We start from the raw sequence: 22242 nt of genomic DNA on the forward strand, positions 1-22242 counted from the left end.
GTGATTGTAGACTGTGTGGAGTATATGGCAAACACTCTCATACAAATACATACACACAGACATGCACCCCCCTCCACCTATACCTCATGTACATCACTCCTTGGTGTTGGATCCTGAGGGCCACCTACCTTACTGCAGTGATGAATAAAACAACAACCACTTGGAGCGGTGTGTGTGGAGAGGTTCTGCTGACGTGCTGGCTTTTAAATGAACTCCTCTGGCTGGCAGCATGGCAGCTTCTGGCCCTGGCTGGTGTGAGTGCCTCCCCCCTCACAATCGTGTCTGCATGCATACATGATAACCCAGAAAAAAAATTACCTGACAAACAGCCAGCAGCAGCAGCAGCAGTGAGTGATCACAGTCAAGAGGAAGCTAGACTCGCCCACATGGTGTCGTTCATCTTTCACATGCCCGAGGATTTATGATCAAATGGAGTTTACAAAACGTTCAGAACACCGTGTATTATTTTTGATCCCCATGACCTACCTTAATGAATGATTGTTGATTTTAATCATGTGATGTTTCAAGCAATGAAACATCTTTCTTAATTAAATGTATGTTTTAGTTTAGCACCTTTGTCATTTCATCCATTCATGTTAAGCCTTTTCAACATAGCGACTTTCTGACATGGTTAATGAAAAATCTTTTGTCATGATTGAAAAAACAAAACAAACATTGTTTGACTGACTGAAATATTGAGTTTATTGACTCAGCTCTGAAATGGATTATATGTAACTCTCTCAATAAGTCTTCATGAATAACTTCTCTTTTTTCCATCTCAAAAATATATTCCATGAAAGTCATTCCTGATGAAGTCATTCTCTATGCCTGCTCTATATCAAAAAGTGTTGTGGGATCACTTTCTGTTGTTATTTGGCACTAAATCAATAACATTATGTTGACTTGACACCGACTTGATTTGATACAGTTACAGTTCATGAGGTGACACAAGGCCAAATATTGCTGTGGTTAGATTTGAGTCAGTGGCCTGCCATTCAAGGATTAATAACTAATAGATAAAATCTAGAATTTTATAACATCATTGGCAATTAAATTGTATTAAATGTTGGTCGTCGTTGCTGCTTATACAAAGGTTATTTCAGTATTTTGCAGCCACAACAAACAGTGACAAAAACTTATTGGACATTCAATAGTTATGTTATAAACAACGTTTGTTTCAGATATCTACAAAAATGTGAATTATCTTATATTATTTAGAACTTGCTGATGATACCAAGAGGCCACAAGAGAATTAAGTGCCATAGTGAAATATACATTTCTCCTGGTGGATTTATTAACATAGTAATGCACACAAACACATTCATATGAGTGCAGTAAACACACATTTAAGGCTTCTCATGTCATTTACATGGGCTTCGTCCTGCTCTCGAAAGTGTATGGTGTGTTAGTGTATCTCATATTGTTGTGTTGGTGTTGGTCCAAGAACATCATAATTAATGTTGCTCCAGAACTATATTTAGGAACCAAGTCCACATCTGGAGCAAGGTCAAGTATAGGACTTTCACTTCTATGTTGCTCTTAAGGAAAAACACCTGGTCAGGTTTAGACATCAAGACCCCTCATACAACGCTAAACACGTGTTTTAAAAGATATCTTTTCCCATGTGCGTAGTTTTCTGGTCTTCTTCTCTGAGTTGCAAACTGATGCCATTACAAATACGTGATTGGTCAGTTTCAATGAAGGTCCTGGGTCAACATTAATTATAATGTCCCAGGAACAACAGCAGCACGGTGATATCAGATTCTGTGTGAATATTTCTCTTTGATCCCGAATGAAAGACCCAAAGCAGGTAATTTGTACCACATTTCTTTCTCCTATATAATTTTAATCACTGCTGAATTTGCACAGCTCAAACCGGAAAGGAATTTTTGATTATGATGAATTATGAATCATATCCTGATCCTGCAAGCTCACAACACACATCACCTCCTCACCATTCATCCACCATGTCCTTAATGAGACGGATGTCTTGTCTCTGTAATGAATCTATTAATGCAACACCATCATTAATTAGAAGCCCATTATTACCACCTGACCCCACATGGTTATGTCATGGGTTTTTTTTTTTATTCTTAGTGTGTGAACAGTATGTGTGCGTACATGAGTGCTTTTGTGAACACGTCAGTGAGTTTGTGCCTGCTTGTGTGACCCTTAGGATTGCCCACTGCTAATAGGTTTGCAGATGGAGGAGCTTTATTATGCTCTTTATGACTTTTTAACTGACTCACTGCTCACTGCTGGTAATGAACATAGTGTGTGTGTGTGTGTGTGTGTGTGTGTGTGTGTGTGTGTCTGTCTCTCTGTGTGTGTATTAGTAACGAATATGAGCGATGTGGATGCAGGTTGGGAACAGAAGGTATTCCATGGGGGCGGTAGTGTACTGAGAAGAGGCCTTAAGGGAAAAAGGACAAGAGAGAACCAGAGAGGGTGAGAGAGTATGATAGAGGGATAGTGAGGACCGGAGGGAGATACAGTATGTGCGATAGAAAGAGAGAGATGGATGGATAGAGAGATGGAGGGAGAAAGAGAAAGCGATGGAGGAAAAATTAGGACAACTGAAGTGGTACTGACTCTGCTTTGCTGTGTGTGGGCAGATGGATTGATGATTCAAAAAAAGGAACAAATTAGCGAGACAGGGTTAATGAAAGAGAAAGTAGATAAGACACACTCTCAGTGCATTACTGGTGATGCATTGGTATTGCTATATTGATCATAGGTCATCTTCTTAGTGGTTATTTAGAGTCATCGTATCTCTGCTGGCCACCAGGTCCAGAGAGGCTTATTCATGTTGGACATGAACTGTACCTCTGTGTTGGTGTATATGTGTGGCTGTGTGCACGCTTGTGTGAGTATTTCTTTGGTTGTAGTTGTGTGCTAAACCCACACATAATGAAAAATGGATGTTCAACATTGGTATGGCAATATGACTCAAGATAAATAAAGAAATATTGTGCATATTAGCTGTTAAGTTCCTATGTCTCTCTGTTTTAATAGGTAAACTGCCACCAAAGAACCAAAACATTGTTGTACTGCCATGTAATTGGGCCTATTGTACAAGACTATTGTGGCGTTGGCTAAATTTGACAATTTTATTTAATATTTTTAAATGGAATTTTGAAAAATATGACTATTGAAAACTGAATGGGGTATTGTTATGATTTTAGCCTTTAATCATTAAAAAATGCTTCAGTAAAAGAACTGGAAATTATCACAAAAGGACCCTTTTGTCCAAGAATATTGTTGAACAATTTATTATTTTTGTGATAGAAATTTTTAATCTCGTCCTATTTGTAAGTGAATGGGAGATTGTTCTGGTTTTAACAGCTAATTATTAAAAAATGCTGCAGTGAAAGTAATATATAAATATATATATAAATGAAATTTAAAAAATGATGGTTTCGAACAAACTTTAAAGCCATTACACTATAGATTAAAGTGTTTACACGATGCATTTGAATGCACCGTGAAGTCCTTGTCGCTGCCTGTGCACTTTGCCATACAATGTGATGTATTTTTCTGAGTTTACAAGGTGCACGTGAATCCGCCACGATGTCCCTGTGTCTGCGTGCGTAGGTGTATCAAACTCAGGCAAAGGACAGAAGCAGCTTACCCATAAATGACACCCAAGACACGTGTAAGAGTCTCAGCATAACATGCATTTTATTGCACTACTACTTCTTCCGAGAGTGACTCACCAAACATAGAATCTACACACATCTGGCGCCGGGCGGGGGTTGATTTTGGACCCATTGGCGCATTATAGTTAATCATGTTTCAGGCAGTCTTTTGCAATGTGTTTATTGCACATGTTCATATCGCGATGACGATGAAGATACGATTTATTGTCATCACTAATGTGTACTAAATAGTATTCGAGCACACTGAAACCTGTTGGCAATGTGTTTCTTTTAAAGTCCCAGCTCCAGCAGAGTTGTATGGCTGCAGCATCACCAAGAAAAAGGAAAAGAGTACAAATTAGTGACTGAACTGCTTGAGTAACGATGAGCAGCGCACCCCGCAGAATCTATGATGGGTTTAGAGGGCAAGGAGGACGGGAGGGAAGAGCACAGTGGGGTGAAAAAGAGCCAGCGGGTGAGGATAAGATGAGATGAAGGAAGAAGAAACAGAGGAGGGTGGCGTGTGGGAGGGAAAGGAGGAACGGAAAGATATGGGATGAGAGGATAAGAGTGCCACAGGATAGCAGGTGAGGGTGGAAAGAAACAGTGTGTGTGAATGTGCGGAGGAGGCAGAGGACAAGTGTGTGATGGAAGGATAAAGATGAGAAGGGGAGAGAGGAGGAGAGGGACTGTGCCAGGGAATTAGAGGGAAGTTTGAAGGAGAGCAGAGTGATAGAGGAGAGAGCTGGAGAGGGAGAGAGAGACAAAGGGGGAGGAGAGTTCAGAAGTTTTGGAGTTATAAATATCAGGAACTGAGACGAGGATAGGATTTGATAGCGCGGGGTTGAAGAGGACCACAGAATGAATATAAAAGTCTGAAGATGCTGAAGACACTCAGTTTGCAGGGGGAAGAAGGGCAAGAGAGGGGGGATCCTACAAAATCCATTCCTCCCTGAAATATAATATGACATTTATGATGTGTACGAATCCGGAGCCTCTTACCAGCGCTTCAGGCAAAATCCTCCCAAATGTTCGGCATTAATCAGGAGAGTGAGCTTAAAGACTCAAGGTGCTTAAAAAGACTGGCTTCTTGCTTTAAAAGCAGATTTGAGTTTGCAGTTCCCACACGGTTTGGTGTGTTTGCATTTCTAACAAAATGAACACTTTTTTGTGGTTTTTATGTTTTCCCTATCCTCTTTTTTTCTGCCCTCTCTTCATCCTTCCTTATTTGTTTCTCCTCAGCCTCTTCACACACTTCCTTCCCAGTTGCTATCTCTGTCTTAATTTGCATTTCTGAGCTCCCTCTCTGCTTCACTGCATTATAAACACACATCCTTTTCTCCCGGTGACGCTCACGTTACTGTACATGACAATTAGACCAAGTGTAAAATATTAGTTGAACTCGCTGAAGTCCTCATTTCTCCCCGTTGATTGCATTTCGGCATGAAAAACAAACAAACTCGCAGACTTCAAACTGTCCATTACGGCGTAATGTACATTAGCATCTTGGCCTTTCAGCCGGTAAGTGCTCATAGTTGCATGGTTATGCAGCTGAAAGCACAGGTTGAGACTGTTGAGTGTTTCAAGAAATGCTATTCATGACATCAGTGTTTGTTTATTTTGTGCCCTTCAGCTTTTATTCCCGGACAATATGGCTGTAATGCATTGCTGTTCAACACCTGACCCTGATGTTCAAACTTCTCACCACAACTTTAATGTACCGACAGGAAACAGCCTTCAGGGTATCAAGGTTTTTAACTGCTCTGCCACGCAACAACAATCTGTTGCAAAGGAAAGTAAAGAAGAAAACATGTTTGTTGTGATGAATTACACGTCTCAAGTCCGCCAGTGTATTCCTCTAACAGCTACAGCAATACAAAAAGCTATGCTTTAGAAAAAAATGTTGGCAATGTGCGTGCGATTTGTCCTTAATGCTGTTAAAATTCAGAAACCTCAATGGCTTTTAAAGCAATGTCAAATCATTCTTAAACCAGTCCTCCATAGGCAGGTTTACCTGGATTAAATGTCACACGGGGCGTCACATTGATCGAGGAGGGGAGAGGGAGCTGGTGAGGATGAGGCCAGAGAGCAGGGGAGAGTAGAGTGGTGCTAAGGGAGATAAAAGCTCGCAGAGAAGGATGTACAAAAGGGGGGAGAGAGCAGGGCGGTCGGGAAGAGTTAAGGAGCAAAACGGGAAAGAGGTGGAGATAAATGAGGAGATAAAGGAAAATGGGTAAAGGCATAAGTGGAATAGAACTATAAAGCAGAACAGCAGACCAAAGAGAATGAGGTGAGGTGTTATATTAAAGGGAAGAACAGAGGAGATGGATGGAGAAAGAAATCAGTCAGAAAAAGGTTAAAAGTGAGAGCCAGGGTCGAATGTAGGAGGAATGAGAATAAGGGAGGAAGGAAGTTTACAGAGACAGACGGATCGCTCGAACACTCAAAGCTGCAAAGCAACCTTCAATTTTTTATGCAACGTGTTGATATGAAGCAGAATTTAGAGGAGCAGCAAAATGCTGCATTCGTTTTCCTGTTTTGTCAAGGGTATCCACAGGTACACTGAATATACAACTCAGGCCATTTAGAAGGTACATTGCTATCACCCTAATTATCATTTACTTATACTTTGGCTCAGTTTAGATATACTCTAAAATCTGGCTCACAGCCACCAGCTCTACTGTTTTAAGATGGCAGGCCAGTCTGGCCGGACCGGAGCTGAGTCAGCTTTGGTTTGCAAATGAGCTGGACGCGGCCAAAACCGGCCAAGAGCTGACATGAAGAGAAACACGAAAAGAAAAACGGCGTTGTCAATCGGCCGCCCCTTTGCTTTGTTGGCCGCGCACTTGGGGACCGAATCTAAACGTTCCTTAGATGAATTGGTTATTTCCAAATTATGTTCAGCTTGCTGGCTAATGAATGGAGACACAAAACAAATCCTCCACCTACTCAAAGTATGTTCATCTGTGTGGGAAGAAGCAAAGCCCTGGATATTGACAGTAAGTAAGGAGGGAAACAGTCGGGCTGAATTCTCCCTGCATACTGTCAGAGAGGGGAAAAGGTAACGCGGGGAGAGAGACGTGGCAGAGGCAGCCACGACCTTGGCACAGCTCTGTGTGACAGTGTGGCAAAGGACTGGGGCGCTGCTGAGCTATGACTACAAATTCTCCCGGCTGCACGCCTCCTCGACGATGGAGCAAATTAATTTACACGACTATAATGAAAGAAGCGAGGGGGGGAGGGTGAAAATAAAGGTAGGAGAACGAGAGAGATTGTTCCTGCACAAATCGGGTTACCTGGGAGATTTCTCCATTTATACACAGGGGGATGATCAGGCATGCCTCCTTCAACCAGCAATACAGTATGCACACACAGACACACACCTTTACACACGTTTCAAGCATGCTCAATCGCATGAAGCTGTACGCATAGCCCCTGTTAACAAGGTAACAAGGAATCTGACCTGTGGAGGATTGGTTTCCAGTGGTTTGCCAATTAAAACCCCACACGTGCTGTGACTTATTCGCAAAATAAACTGATTGAAAATTGTTGACATGTTTTTAAAACTGCAACACACTGAGGACAAAGGTTGTCAAGGATGATACAGTATGTCGGGTTTATCTTCTATAGTATCATTCCTGCAACAAAATGTCCCGTAAGTAAACAAGATTCTCCTGCTGACCTACTATATCATATTGACACACATAACATGATTTTTGCTCACCATACCTGCACAAACATACTATGCGTGAGCATCTTGCGAGAGTCTATATGATAAATACGGGAGCTGTTTTCATATCTGTCCCTATCATATGCCACTGGCTTGCTCCGCTCCCCTGTTACCATTCATTCTTTGTCCTCCTCCTCTCACACACACATACACACACATTAATTCTACACTGTCCTCCCAAGTGTCAAAACGCACTCCCCTTCAGCTCTCACATCGATGCTGTAAATAACAGTCTTTGTGCGTTCTGGCCTCTGTGTGTGTGTGCGCGCTTGTGGACGTTTGACACCGCAGGACGATAACCTCCCCAGTTCATCACCATCATCACTCAGCGCCGCCGCCACCTTGCTTTCATCATCACATTGGGACGGTTACACCGGTCCAGCCTTGTCATAAATCAGCTGTATATCACCCATGTGTGTCTGAGTGTGTGTGTGTGTGTGTGTGTGTGTGTATCCCTCCAAAGTCATTATCCTTGTCAGCCTGTCAGTGTTGCTGTCACATTAGTGTCATCAGCTGCAACCTCAACAACAGGTGTGTGAGCTTGTTTGACAGACAGAGGACTGGATCCCCCATGGTGGTTTCCAGGCATCTTCAGACCCCTGTTTAGAGTCATCTCTGTGAAAGAGAGAGGCAGACAGATACATGCGCAGATATGGAGAGCGAAGGGGTGGAGCAGGGGATTGTAACAATAGACAAGAGCTTTTGTGAATGAGCCAGCAGGCAGGTGTAGAGACAGAGTCAGGCGGAGAGGGATTTGGCAGAGCTCACGGCTGTTTTACCTCAAAAACAGTCAAACAGAGAGAACCTCAAAAAGTGCCAGAGTGATAAAAGACACTAATTTTTTAGCATCCACTGTTTTTCATGACCTCCTCTGCCCATGTCGTCTCCCTCCTTCGACGTGAAATCATTCTTAACAATCCTTCTCTCACTCGTGCTGAATGATTATCCTGAGAAGGAGCTGGCTTAATTACTGGGTCTTTATAGAGTGTGGGAACATAATAACTCTGCGTTGGATGATGTGCCTTCCTAATTTGTTCATTTAATAAGGAAATTGAGCCGTGTTTTCTGTGTTCAACAGTGTGCTTTTGTCTGCCTGAATGCCATTATCTGATTTTATATGGTTACTCTGATGGCTGAGCTGGATGAATCATTCCTCTTTAAAATGTTGAGATTAAAATTAATATAGACATTTTTCCGCCACCAGGCCAACTTGGTTGAAACCAATGAATACTATTCAAATGGACAGAAGAGACCAAAAAAGGGGGCAGGCTGATCTGTGTTAGCGATCCATGCTAGGCCATTGTCTGTACTTTTTCCAGACGAACATATTTCAAAAACTTTTAAATGGATTGCCATGGATTTTGGCTGACAGGTTCATGGTTACCAGAGGATGAATCCTAATTGCTTTGTTACACTGGCCATCTCATTATAGTCCCTCCCCACCTTCAATGATATTTGGTACCAATGTTCTAGAGGATGTTTCCCACTGACTGGGGTAACGCCTGAGCACCACCATGAATTTGATCTGCTTTTATGTTAAATGGCGAAGGAGCTATTAAATTAACTGTCATTGAAGTCAGTTCACACGCTTCACTTCAATTAATTTTTTCATCTGTGTGAAACATAAATAAAAGAGGAGAATGATAATTTGATCATTCTTTTTGACACATACTCAATTAAAAACAAAAACAATATATTTAATGTTTTACTTCATCTACTTAATTGATTTTTGTAAACAAAACTGTGCTTATTTTTAATTTGATGCCAGCAACAGTTTGATGTCAGTTTTTGGATTGAGCATTGTGCTGGTGGCATCCTCACCAGACTCACCTGCACTTAATTGTCTTAATTAACAAATTGAAGCTTTTTTACTCAAAAAAACATGACGGTGAACATTTTAAACATCATACTTAAGCATTAGCAGGTTAGCATTGTCATTGTGTGCATGTTAGCATTAAGCTTGATGCACCGCTGCACCTTAACACAGCCTCACTGAGCTGTGGCTGTAGACTACTGAGCCTTGAGCCTTTTTGATTAATGGTTCGTCGTCTTCATGTTAACCAGATGCTATACTTTAGCAACAGAAGTGATCGCCTGATCACATTGCATGACAAAAAAATGATGTGACCATGACATTTTACAACATCTTCAGGTGTGTGACATGTAAGGAAAGTGTTTAACTCGTACCTGATTATGTCAGCCCAACCACATCGGGTACACGTCAACACTTGAAGCAAGCAATGCCAAACATGCAGAATAATGTTGCCTCACGTGAGCATCGCACAGTAACGTTACAGCAAGCGCAGTCATTTGTTGGGAAAATGCGAGTAAACAGTAATCTGTGAAATAAACAACATCTGGTTGATCCATGTTGATATAAAGACAGTATGTATTCCACATGATCCGGCTGTTTTCTTCATATTGAGTTACACCACCACATTTGGTGTCCTCTTCAAATTGCTCTTGAGAAAATTTCATGTAGTTGTCCCCTCCAAAGGTGAGTTTAAAAAACTGTCTCATCGCACCTCATATGTACTTTATGTACTTAGAGTCCCTCTGCTGCCAGCAGACACATAGAAACCTCCCAGATGGCGCAGTTTGCAGATGTACAAAAAAATTTAATTAAATTGCGCATATGTGACACCTCCAACTTCATCCTAGGGGAAGCACTGCAGACTAATAAGTAAGAGTGCATGGCTCAGTGCACCATCATGGGAATAAAGCTGATACGAAAGAACTGGGAAGACCTGCTTGACCACATATTGATTCATTATGCAGTCATCATCGTCAATGAGCTTTTTTCAACCATGTTGCTTGCCTGGTGAGGTACTGTTTCACTGAAAATCAAAGGGGCTGTTTGTTAGATAATGTTCTGTATTTAGTCATTTAGAAATCACAAGGAGAAAGTGCTGAAACGATTTTATGTAGATGCATCTTCTTCTGCATAAAGTCTCCATCGGTCTGTGTTGGTAGGCCGATAATCAATTACTTTGACCTGCTATGATCAAAATTAGATACCACAAATAAGAGGTAGACAATAATTCAAAGCTGACAATAATTCAAAGCTGATATTTCTTGATGTAAAATGAAAGACTGTAAAAGAAAATTCCCAGATTTATCATTTTTGTCCCTCACAGTGACAACACGCTCCCTCTCCCCATTTCTCGTTTTACCTCCAGCATCCCTCATCCATCCCAGGAGGTGATTGGGCAGTAAGAAGACAAACAAGTCATTTATTGCCTCTTTATCAGTGTAAACACACAAGGGAATTAATACCAAACACTTGACCATTAGCAGACATTTGATCAATACCTCTCGACCGAACAATTTGGGGGTCTCTACTTTCGGATGCTGCATCCATCCAAACTGACTGCTGCTGTTGTTGATGCCGTTGTCATGGAAGGGATGGTTTGGAAATGGGTTGGTGATTTAGCGCTGCTGCCCACACCACTGTCTGTGTCTGTGTGTGTGTGTGTGTGTGTGTGTGTGCATGTCCGTGTACCCGCCCTTGGGCCGTCTGTGTAAAGCAAGATTCAGTGCTTTTATTCCCTGTTGATTTATGTGGTGACGTTTGCCTTTGCGCTCACAATCACATTACTGGAAAGGCGGAAGAACGGGGAATCTGTGTGTTGTGTGCGTCTGCGCCGGTCCGTGCGTGTCTGTGTTTGTAAATCACTGTGAAGTGATGTTGGATAAAATAACAGGCAGAGAACAGCCGTCGTTCAGCCATCCTCCTTTCTCCACTTTTTTTTTTTTTTTTTTACTTCTCCCTCCCACACACATTCAAAGATATGAATCACTTTTTCCATAATACACATTGAGAATATCTGCCTATGTGGCCACGCCCGACATACATCGGCATAACCCACACATTTCCATCATGATTCATCTTTAAATGACTGAATCATTGTTTTGTTTTTTTATCCATACTTTCAGGTATAAAAGGATGTTAAGAACACTCTCGGATGATGAGTCAGTTTTTCACGTCTGTATTTTTTACTTTTTTGTCTGGCACCTCACTGAGCCTCGATTAAAGAGTGTGGTTTTTTTAATGGCGTACAGGAAGCTGATGAATCACTGCGCAGGTGCTGTCAAACAGCTGTCAAACAGACTGATAGAGAGGAAATAGTAGGTGGTTAAGCGATCATGAAAGAAATAGAATGGAGGAGGGAAAATGATTGATAAGCAGCTGGAATATGGCGGATATTGCTTTATTTGAATTTCCTCTTTTGACTGTCGTGACCGCTAGACCCAAATAACGTAAACTTAACATATGTTCAGTTCCATTATAATCCTTTTTCATGCTGTGAATAATCTGCAAAAGTGCAAAAAATAACCATTTCAAGTGCTCTGACTTTTATCTGACTTCCATCTAACGCATCAATTTAAAGCCATCTATACAGGCCTCCTCTCATCTGCTCACGCATTTGTCCTCTAGACATCCGCAACCTAACATTGTCCTCCGGTGGTGCAGAGCTGGAGTTTAAAATGTGTGCAAATCCCTCCCCAGCAGTGTCATCTTCAAGCTGATTTGGAATCCCATTCATAATTTATCTCTAATGGAATACTTAATGAGTCTTTGTGTTTCACTCTTTATCGCTCTGTCCAGGCCTGTTTGTCCCACCTCATCTATACTGCATGATTAAAAGAACAACCGAGACTCAATCAGTGGGAGGGTATTTACAGTTGCCGAATTCTGATGGATCAAATGATTGAAAGATGCATACTTAATGAGGCGTTCTGATGAAGAAGCAGTTAGCACACCGTTCTCAGCCGCCTTCAAACGGCATCTGGTTTTGAATTTTGGTGTGTAATGGCTGCGTTGAAATTAATTGTCCTTCAGAAGCTGCATATGATCAACAGGTCGTTTGAAATAGGGGAGGGGAAGTACAATTCAGGGTTTTAAGATGAATGCACTCCACACAAGTTCTTCTGTGTCTGTTAAATTCATCATTCAGACTTTTTAACTACAGTACAGGGCACACGCTGAACATTTTTTAATCTAATTAAGCAGAAAAGTGTATTTCTCAGACACATCCCTGGAAAGAGAATATCAATCTAATCACATTAGAGTGATACATACTCTTTTTCAGCTCGGTTGAATCCAAAGTACTTCATTTTGAACTACCAGGAGAGCATATTTTCTTATAATTTGAGCCTCTGTTGGAACCAGACCATAACCTTTGCAGTATTAGCTCCAGACTCCACTCATTGAACTATACCAGACCAAATTACAGTAACAGGCTCAATGTGGTACAAAACAGCTCTCAGCCAATTTAGTCTGCCTGGTCATTAATGAAATTTGAAACCTGTCTCCTGCATGCACAGACACACATACGCACACGGAAACACATGCACGCACGCACGCACAAGCACACTATACAATATGAGGCTTATTTTCTGGTCAGTGAAATACAGTTAGCAATGCTTCACTGCGCTGGCTTACACAATTAGTGGCCCAACGGATTCAGGGGATAAACTGGGTTGAAATGAGAGGCTAAAAGAGAAGAAAGAGAGAAATAGATAACACGTGGTTAATTGTGCGTAACAGACCAAAGCAGAGACCAAATCTCTACCAGCCAGTCAACACCGCATGTTGCCTCATTTGTCTGTCTCAGCGACGCTGCAGGTTGACATTTATTTTTATGACTAATTTAGCATTGTCTTGTGGGAACTTTATCTGCCACTACAGATACTGGCACTCACCAGTCTTTGCTTCCCCTGCTTCCCTTTGTGCAGCAACCATTTTGGCTGACTCAGTGTGCCCTTGGGCAGCGTTTGACCTTAGAATGAACATTCATGTCGACCCGCCTCCCCCTCACACCCCGTCTTTCTCAAGCGGGGTCCCAGTTCAGGGGCTAGATACACGAAGTCAACATGAGCAAATAATAACAGAACAGAGGTCTCTCCAAATGTGGCAGAAAGTTCAGCTGTCTTTTGTGTATCTTTTGCTGCCCTCAGAATCCTATAACCCGCTACAAGCCTGCCAGTTGTTCAAAGCAGATTTCTGGCGGCTTTTCCAGCCAGAAAAATCAAGTGATCATCTTATATTTGCCAGGTGTTTGTGTTCAGATGGTCATTGGAAATTTGTTGGAATTATATGAGTATTACATGCGTTAAATTTTGACCGAAATGTCATTATTCATCTTGTAACCTTTGGGATCATGGAACTGGTCCCAGATAACCAAAGTTTTCTTTTTTTTTTTTTACTACACTTTGTCGGTTGTTTAGCAATTTCTTTGTGAAAGAATTACGTTTTTCCGGTGTTGGCAAATTCTGCTGTGAAGCTAGACCATTTGGCTCAGAGTTAAAGTTTGAGCCTCATCTTTGTGGGATGCATACTTCTGCAGCTCATCCATCTATATTGTCTCTACCATGTTTTCTCTCCCACAAGTCCTCTAATACTGATGAATGTTTTCCACTCTTCCTTTCCGTCTCCATGTCAACAGGCGCCATCTTTGATGAGTCAGCGCGGAAAGATGACGAGGTGTTTCGCCTTGCTGTGGCAGATCTCAATTTGAACAATGAGATCCTGGAGACGGAGAAGATCACCATCTCTGTGGAGTTCGTCGACGGGAACAACCCCTTCCAGGCTGTGCAAGAAGGTAGGATAATAACAATACTACATTGTCTTGGAAGTTAGCATGTGTGCCTGGGAGCAACAGGGCCTAGCCGGTGCATCATTTCCCAAGTCAAATTTGTGCTGTTCCTGTCGTGTTGGTATAAAATCATATCGAAAAGGAGGGCATCAATTTGCTTGTGGGCAGGTTTCATTTTTTCAGCTCGACTTTTCTGGTTCAGACTGAAATGAAAATGCTTGTTTTTAACATTGATCCCTTCAGTTTCCAATATTCATGATGTTTTTTACTTTTTTATGGTTCAAATCTTAGCTCAGCTCTGGGAGCTATTAGCCATTCCAGCAGTTCCTGAACAGTTTATTTACCAAAAAGATAAACTGCTCCACCGGAATTATTTTAAAACATGCAACTGTGTATAATAAGGAGGACATCCAAGGAAAATCTTGATCTGAGTGTCAAACTTCACTCTCAGTGGCTCTTTTTCAGTCCTGTGTATTTTTGTTGACCCCTTGAATGAATGAACTGAGACCAGTGAGGCACAGGAAATGAATTCATGCATCACAAACAGCATCAAAAAGTTGGCACACAATCAGCCTCTGTCTTTAATGTCCCCTTGGTTTTCATGCATGGCTTGCATGTCCTCCGAGTTGACCTGCGTCACGCTGTCAGCTGAGGATGAGGCTGTGTTTTTATTTAATTCCTCTTCCCTTTTGATTTGGTTTGTTCTGATGGTGACAGCCAGTTTATTTCATGCAAATGTAGTTTGGACAAGAAATTGACTCTGGATTGTTGATACATGGTAGTCAAACAGTGGAGACACTAGGCTACACAACTCATTTCCATCCATGTGTACACAGATTTGGATATTCATGCCTGCCTGTCAAGAAGTTATGTAATGTGGCCGCTGATTCACGACCAAAGCCAACAGGCTTGACTCTAAATCGAGCATTTAATTTGACAGGACCTCGTGTAACAAAACTGTATAGGTCAAGGCTCTAGTTTTTGTCATTTGATGCTTTAATCAGATTATTTCACCAAAAGACCCTCAGGTGTATAGCAGCAGAATTAGTACACAGAAAATCAGTTTCGTTGAACGTATAATAAATGAGGTCGGCAGTGCATTTGACTGCAAGAGCCTTTTAATACTGTAGTCAATTTGTTTTTCATTCACATAAACAGGACGATGAATACATTAACTTGATACATTTTTAATAAAAATGCAACTGCAAATTATGCTGTTTGGTTTCAATGTAGGTTTGCTGTCGAAGGTTATTCCAACATCTTATAAACAAACGGACAAAGATTTTAAAGAAAGTCTTTTTAAAGCACAACTATTGAAAATACTGTAACATAACTGATTACTTCAAAACAAAGGAGATGATAAGTGTTATTGGTTGGTGCAGATGTATTAGTTAGCTTGTTCGCTCTCTACACAACTGTTGAGCTGTGTGGAGCAACACTGTTCTTTGTGTGCAGGTTAAACGTGGCACCGCTGGTGTTCTGATAACATGGGAATGTTATTAAAAATAGGCAGATAGATAGGGATGAGTGTGTGGGTGGTACTGTGGCACTACAGTGATCTGGTTACATCACCGCAGGGCTGGCACAAACACACACAGAAGCCGTAACAACAACAGCAACATAGAAAAAAAATACTCTTACCCTACACCTGACACACACACACACACACAGAAAGACTAGTAAACAGCCTCTTCTCCCAACTCATAATCATTTGTAATAGAAGAAATAGCTTGTGTAGTTGAATGAATGTTGGAATCGTTTATCACGGGGTCTGTTTTCACCACGAGAAGACATTATACTCTTAGTAAAGTGTCAAAGACGATAACAAGTCAATTGATCGGCGGTGCAATTACTTAAGTTCTTCTCACACATTTAAACACAGCGAACAATAAATTAAGTGCCGTACATCTGATAGCCAGTCAGCCTCTGGAGCACATTCAGTTTGTATCTGTCACCATTCTAATCCTGAAAGACTGTAAATCATACATTAAAAAGGTAATAACGCAGCTAGTATGCTGGCACAAAGTAGAATGGTATGATAAACTCACCTAAAATGACCCGAATACGCACGTGTGTGAGCCTTTATAAAATGCTGGCTGCCTCTTCGGAATCATCCAGCGAATTAACTCAGAATAAAAAGGGAATTAACCAAAATACAGAGGGGAATTAGCGGAGGCAGACACAGTACTTACTTACTGGTGTGATACAGCTGCTCATTGTTCACTGGCTTTTTTGTTTAATTCTTTTAAAATGATTACATTTTACAGGGTTACAACTCCAACACCGGAAAAGCAACTTGCACTCACATTTATTGTCATATTTTATGGATCTATTGTGGACGTACCAAACACGTCTTGTGTACGGCCGTGAATAATGATTCAGCGCCAGGTTAAATTAACCGGACACGTACCATAGCTACACTCTCTTAAGCAACTAATATTTGATTTATTTATCAAATATCTTATTATCTTAAAAAAGATTGCACTCTTTTACACAATTACTCAGCAATATCTTATTGACAGATTAACCAAAACCAATGGATTTAAAGAGGCACATGAAACATGAAAAATGATCCCTTCAATGATTTAATTAACTGATTATCAAATACAAAGGCACCATTATCAACACCTGTGCACACGCTGAAATAAACAAAGACACATTACGTGAATGAGCGAAGGAGCGAGTAGAGAGAATGCATTTTGTTTGCATTTCAGTGGAACAGGAATCAGCCTGGGTGCCTTTCACAAACAATAGCGGCCATATATAAGTGTGCCTTGTGAGATTAGCTCAGAGGACCTCATGTAGATGGACTGCATGTGGGTGTTTGTACCTCTAGGAGCCTTCTGAAGGGCTCTGCAGTGTTGTTTGGTAGTCGGGCTGTAATCCTTTGAAGTCCTAAACCTGAGTAGTTCTATTATCTGGGCTCTGTGTGCACATACGAATGCTTAATGTCTGTGTTTGTCTCTTGCTTTTCTTTTTTTTTTTACTTTTGAGGACAGTGAGCAGCTTGAATCTCAAGTGTCTTGTTTAGAATATCGGCATTGTGTGAAATAATGACAGTGAGTCAAGAGGGATGACAGCGCAGCAGGAGGCAGTGTTTGAACGCTCGCTCTCTGACCGAGCGCACTGAGCCGACAGCACGTGTCTGAATCCTGCAGTGTGTCATTTTCTGTACGTTTTCTTTTTTCTATCCTTCCTCTTACATTTTTGCGGACAGAATAATTCTGTGACTTCCTGTTTTAAACTTTGTTTCGGTTCGTGGGATGCTTCTTTTGCTGAGTGTGCACATTCTTCTCGGCAATCTCATACATCACATTCATAAATATAGACACAGCTACAACTCGGAGTTGCCAGGTGCGCTGCTGTCAAGTGCTGTTGGCTGCAATAGAAAGCTCATAAAAAGAGTTAGTTGCTGAAGAGCACACAGTGTCTATTGGCAGCACAGGATTTATTAACGACAGGTGAAATGCAACTAATTCATTTTTTCTCTCTTTTGGACTTCAACCAGTTAGTCTTCAATGAAAAAAACTGGCTCTGCTTCTCATTTTTTGCCTCTCTCATCCCCTGACTGATTAAACTCCTGCAGGCCTCCAAGTCCCTCAGTCTGTTGACTCGTTTGTCCAAATCTGTGGGAGGGTCAATGAATTCTTTCCTGTCCTCCTGGTACTGAACAAACCGCCTGACTCATTTCCCTGCCAGTCTGCCTGCCGGTCTGTCTGTTTACCCGTCTGCTCGTGTCGTTAGCTGGCTGATGAATTGATTGCCTGTCTTCCTGTCTGCCTGTCTATCTGTGAATTTGTCTAGCTAACTGGTAACTTGGCTGGTAAATCGGTCGTCTTTGTCTCTGTCTATCTCCCATGCGTGATGGTTTCAGCTGCTTGGCTTTGTGGCCTTTTAAGCAGAGACAAAAGTTGATTGGTTAAGAGATTTGCTATTGCTATTAGGCTGTGCATCTTCTTTATTAGCCAGATAATCAAATTGTCTCTTCAAAGTCTCCTAAATTATCCCCTACTTGGTGCATTGGTTTGTTGATACTACAGCAAGTAGTTATGAATTATGAAATAATTACAGTTATCACAGATATTTCATCATCTAAATTCTGCTTCTGAGACATGCATTACACTAGTAATTGGCGAAAGTGTAGGTAGATAAATCACAAATGTCCTTGCGCTTTAGTTCATTAAGGGATTGCTATAGTTACTACTTTGAGATAACTTTGAGATATGATTAAAGAGAGAAAAGCATTCGCTCCTTGCCTCTCATCCAGTTTGTCCAGACAATTGACATGTAATTATCACTAGCTATGCAAAGGTAAGAGCTCATTATTGCAATCAGCACTTGAGACATTCTGTATAAGTGCAGTTCAGAGGTGGGAATAGTAGCTGATCACAAAGCTTAAAAAAGAACATCGCAAGGTAATAATTCCGCAAAGAAATACTGACAAAATTAAGTGGAACGCTTCTGAAAGAAAATGCAGCGTCAATTAGCAGCACAGGACATGAAGCCCTCTCAGAGTGGAGGCCGGACTGCTTCTGAGGATTGTTAGCAACTTCAACAAAATGGTAATAACCAAAAACTAGAGACCATCTTGCGGTGGGATCACACCAACCGTGACATCCGTCAACATGTTCACGTTCCGACCCATGACCACTGATTACCACATCAGTAGTCCTGGACTGGAACACTTCAATCTTCAATCTAGCTTCAAATACACACCTCTAAAGTATCGTTACTGCATCTCGCACAAGAGTGGACAGAAATAATTGGGACTGGGCTACATTGATCTGCAACACAAAACAAATCTTGGCCAGGCTTGTAAAGTGGAAGGCAAATGGCCCTTTTCCTACTTCCTACCTCAAACTCAGCCTTCATTTTGATCTCAAGTACACACCTGTGAAGATTTGTGACTGCAACTTGCACAGTTTTGAAGCTATTGCGTTGACAAATCTGTCCACGGACAGACATGCAAACACCTGGCAAAATACTCAAAACACCTTCTGTGTTATTTCCTGCAACAATGTGTGTCACCAGGAACTCATTTTGCCACGATGACACACCCCCCCCACACACAGTCACAAACTGAGAACATCACCAGCCAATGCGGTTGCAGCTGGAAATAACTGCGGCTCTAATCTTTCGCTTTCTGACTCACTTTTAGATGAAATGCATAAGGGGATGTGGCACAGTGACAGAAGTGACGTAATATTGATTAGAGGACAGATACTTAAAGAGGATAGAGAGGTAGAGCGTCAGAACCGTGATGCTGGAGTGAGAAATAAAAAACACAATGCACATCACAACAACAATATCTCTAACAATGCAGATCATATTAGAATAAAGCTGTTAGTTTTTAAAAAGACTTATCTAATTATATACTTTATCCAAATGTCTAACTGTGTTCTCTGCCCTGAGGGTAGTCTCTCTCTCTCTGTGTCTCTCTCTCTCTGTGTGTGTGTGTGTGCATGTGCAAAATTGTCTCAGGAGTGTGTAGAGGGGGTTGGATTAAATCAAACTCCCCCTCTCCCTCCCTCCCCTTTCTTCTTCCTGCATGGTGCTTAATTGTGGATCTGCTCCTGTCACTTATATTCACATTTCACTCCCTACACCCTAACCCCCTATCTCCATAGTAACTGAGCTAGACATTACTTAGGGAACGGGTGGAGTCGTGTGTGTGTGTGTGTGTGTGTGTGTGTGTGTGCCCGTTCATGTCTCCATCGATTAAAGCAATGAGAATCACCTAATTGGATAACAGTCAATGGGAAGGTGGGCGTGTGCTGGTGTGTCGTGGGGGGCACGGAAAGGGAGAGCAGGAAGAGACCACAGGAGGGAGGGAACTCAATAGTCGTCTCGGCTTATTTTCCATCTACCGCTTAGTCTTGACACACAGGGCACACAACTGCATCCATGCGCACACAGCCACACACACACACACACAGATTTGGAAAAAAAATCCCTTCACACCTTCAGGAGAAGGTATGCAGAAAGAAAAGCTGGGTAGTCTTGACAGACCCTGCCAGCGTCTATGACTACCCGTTGCTTTGTTGTGTCTACATTCTTTCTCTCAAAGTGGAGTGTGGGAGTCCCCGTCAAAATGAGGATTTGTTTAATTTTACTATTATTTGATGCACTTAAGAAATAATCCTGAGGACAGAATGCACATGAGTGACTAATCTAAGAATAAGATTAATTCGCTCAATGATTATACAGTACACAGCCTAGACGGCAACATCCAGGACTGAATCCAGAAGCAAAATCTTTGCTGTTCAGAGGGGAAAAAAGTCCTCTGTAGTATACATCCATGACTTTTATGTGTGTCAGATACTAACCTGACAATTTTTAACCCTCCATGATGGCGACAGTCATAGAGAATTATGTGGTCAAAGGTCAAGGTCAGTGTGACCTGACAACCGTGTATTTGGCCACAACTCAAGAATGCATATGCTGATTATAACAACATTTCACACAATCGTTGAATTGGATAAAATGATGAAGTGAGGACATTATACTGTATATCAGAAGGTCAGAGGTCAGCTTCACTTCTCTTAATGTATTACACACTATTACTTACAGCACTAGTTTACTACAAGCTCACTGGTTCTACTTACATTGAGCTACAGGTGATTGTTATTGCATCGCCTGACAAAGCTCAGTCCTCTGTACTCGTCTGTACGCAAACTCCCATGTTACCAAAAAAAAAAATGCAATAGTCCATTTAAAGCCTTCATTACATATATTATGTCTGGATGTGAACAGCAACATGACTGGCTTGCAGTGGCACAAACTCGCAAAGTGGTGATTCCATTCATTGCATATTGAATCTTTGGGTTTTTGATTGTTTCTATTTACAGACGATCAAATTCATCAAATTAAAGGCTTGATGAATTGGTAATGAAAATAATGATCAGTTGAGTCAAAGCTATGGTCATTTGTTTACGTATTATTTCGAGTATCATCTCCTTAAAATGTCATCTTTGTAAATGTACTGTAAATGGCAGCAAGGTTCAGCACCATGGACAGCACCTAACATCACACTGAGTCAGAGAGCTTCACCGTAGACGTCAGAAAAAGAATAGCTTTCAAGCAATGGATGATGAGAGACGCTGTTAAATGGCCCTCCTCGCCACTGTTGCTTTTTATTTGCCAAGCATTTCCAAGGATATGGCTCATTGTTCAGGTGGATCGGGAGTGCTCCAGTGAGCTCAGTGCTGTGGAGTGTTAGTGTTACAAGTTTAAGTAATTCCTTCCAGTGATCTTAGCACTTTAGCCATCTCCCGTGGTATTTGTGGCGACACTGGGCAGGCATTGTAAGTGGTGCTTTTGAAGAATATTGATTGCTGTGATACTGTATATAGAAAACACACATGGGATCATGTGCTGTCACGGTGGAGAACGACAACAGGCATGCAGGCCGTTAACATTCTCCATTTGCAACAAAACTCAAACGGCATAGCAATTCAAAAACAAAGAAAATGGTGGCACAAAGGCAATAAGATTTCATTTGAGATATTTGCTTGTATTAAAGTGATCCAAAAGATTGCGGTAAAAAATGCTTCAGTGGCGTTCAAGATTAATTATTCGGGCTTCTAATGCAAAATGGGATGTGTAAAAAAATGATAATAGCATTCTCCATCATCTTAAGTTCTTAATTAAAGTTTCCATGGCTCAGAGTGACTGAAATATATATTTAGAAGATTTGTCGTCTTTTCAATTTATCTGTTCTGACACAGTGGAACTCTTTGTGATTCACAGGAACGATGCGATAGAGTGCTAAAGTCAGCATGAAGCGAATGCCTTCAGGGTGTGAGAAACACTTGACTGCATGAGTGTGATGAGGGTAACTACATCAGACTTTGTCATTTTGATGACTACACTGTGATAATGTAAACACATTGACGGAAAAACAAAACCTTCATACTAAAAGGGCAACAACGCCTCTCTCACGCTCTGTATTCTCGTCTATTCTGGCGGCAGGATTTTCAGTCAGCAGTGCAAAGAAACGGAGGGCTTTGGTTTTGTAATCAGGGCATTTTGAATTTTTTTTTCCCTCAGAATATCGCAGTGTTAGATGATCTTCCCTGTTCATGAAACATTAATGTGCCGTTTAAAAGATTTAGAAGACCCCCTCCTCCAGTCTCAGTCTGTAATCCAAACATAAACAAAAGTGTCAGCGCCAGCAGAAAAGTCAAAGCACTGGATTGGAGACAGATTAGATACTGCATGTTATTGACGTAGAATTTGATTTACTGCATGGGGGAATGCAAGTTATGGCAGTAAA

At 41.4% G+C, this 22242-nt stretch overlaps 1 protein-coding gene across 3 annotated transcripts in view; it reads left to right on the forward strand.

The window, feature by feature from the left end:
• The window catches only part of grid2 (glutamate receptor, ionotropic, delta 2), a 476444-nt gene that overhangs the window by 67885 nt on the left and 386317 nt on the right, over window positions 1–22242 (forward strand). For all 3 annotated transcript variants that reach the window (XM_084359835.1, XM_084359836.1, XM_084359834.1), the window contains exon 2: window positions 13818–13973. In XM_084359835.1, the coding sequence (XP_084215961.1) occupies window positions 13818–13973 (156 nt within the window). The remainder of the gene's footprint in view (window positions 1–13817; window positions 13974–22242) is intronic.

Source organism: Pagrus pagrus, assembly GCF_965226575.1.
Source record: "Pagrus pagrus genome assembly, chromosome: 8".
NCBI classification, from domain to species: domain Eukaryota; kingdom Metazoa; phylum Chordata; class Actinopteri; order Spariformes; family Sparidae; genus Pagrus; species Pagrus pagrus.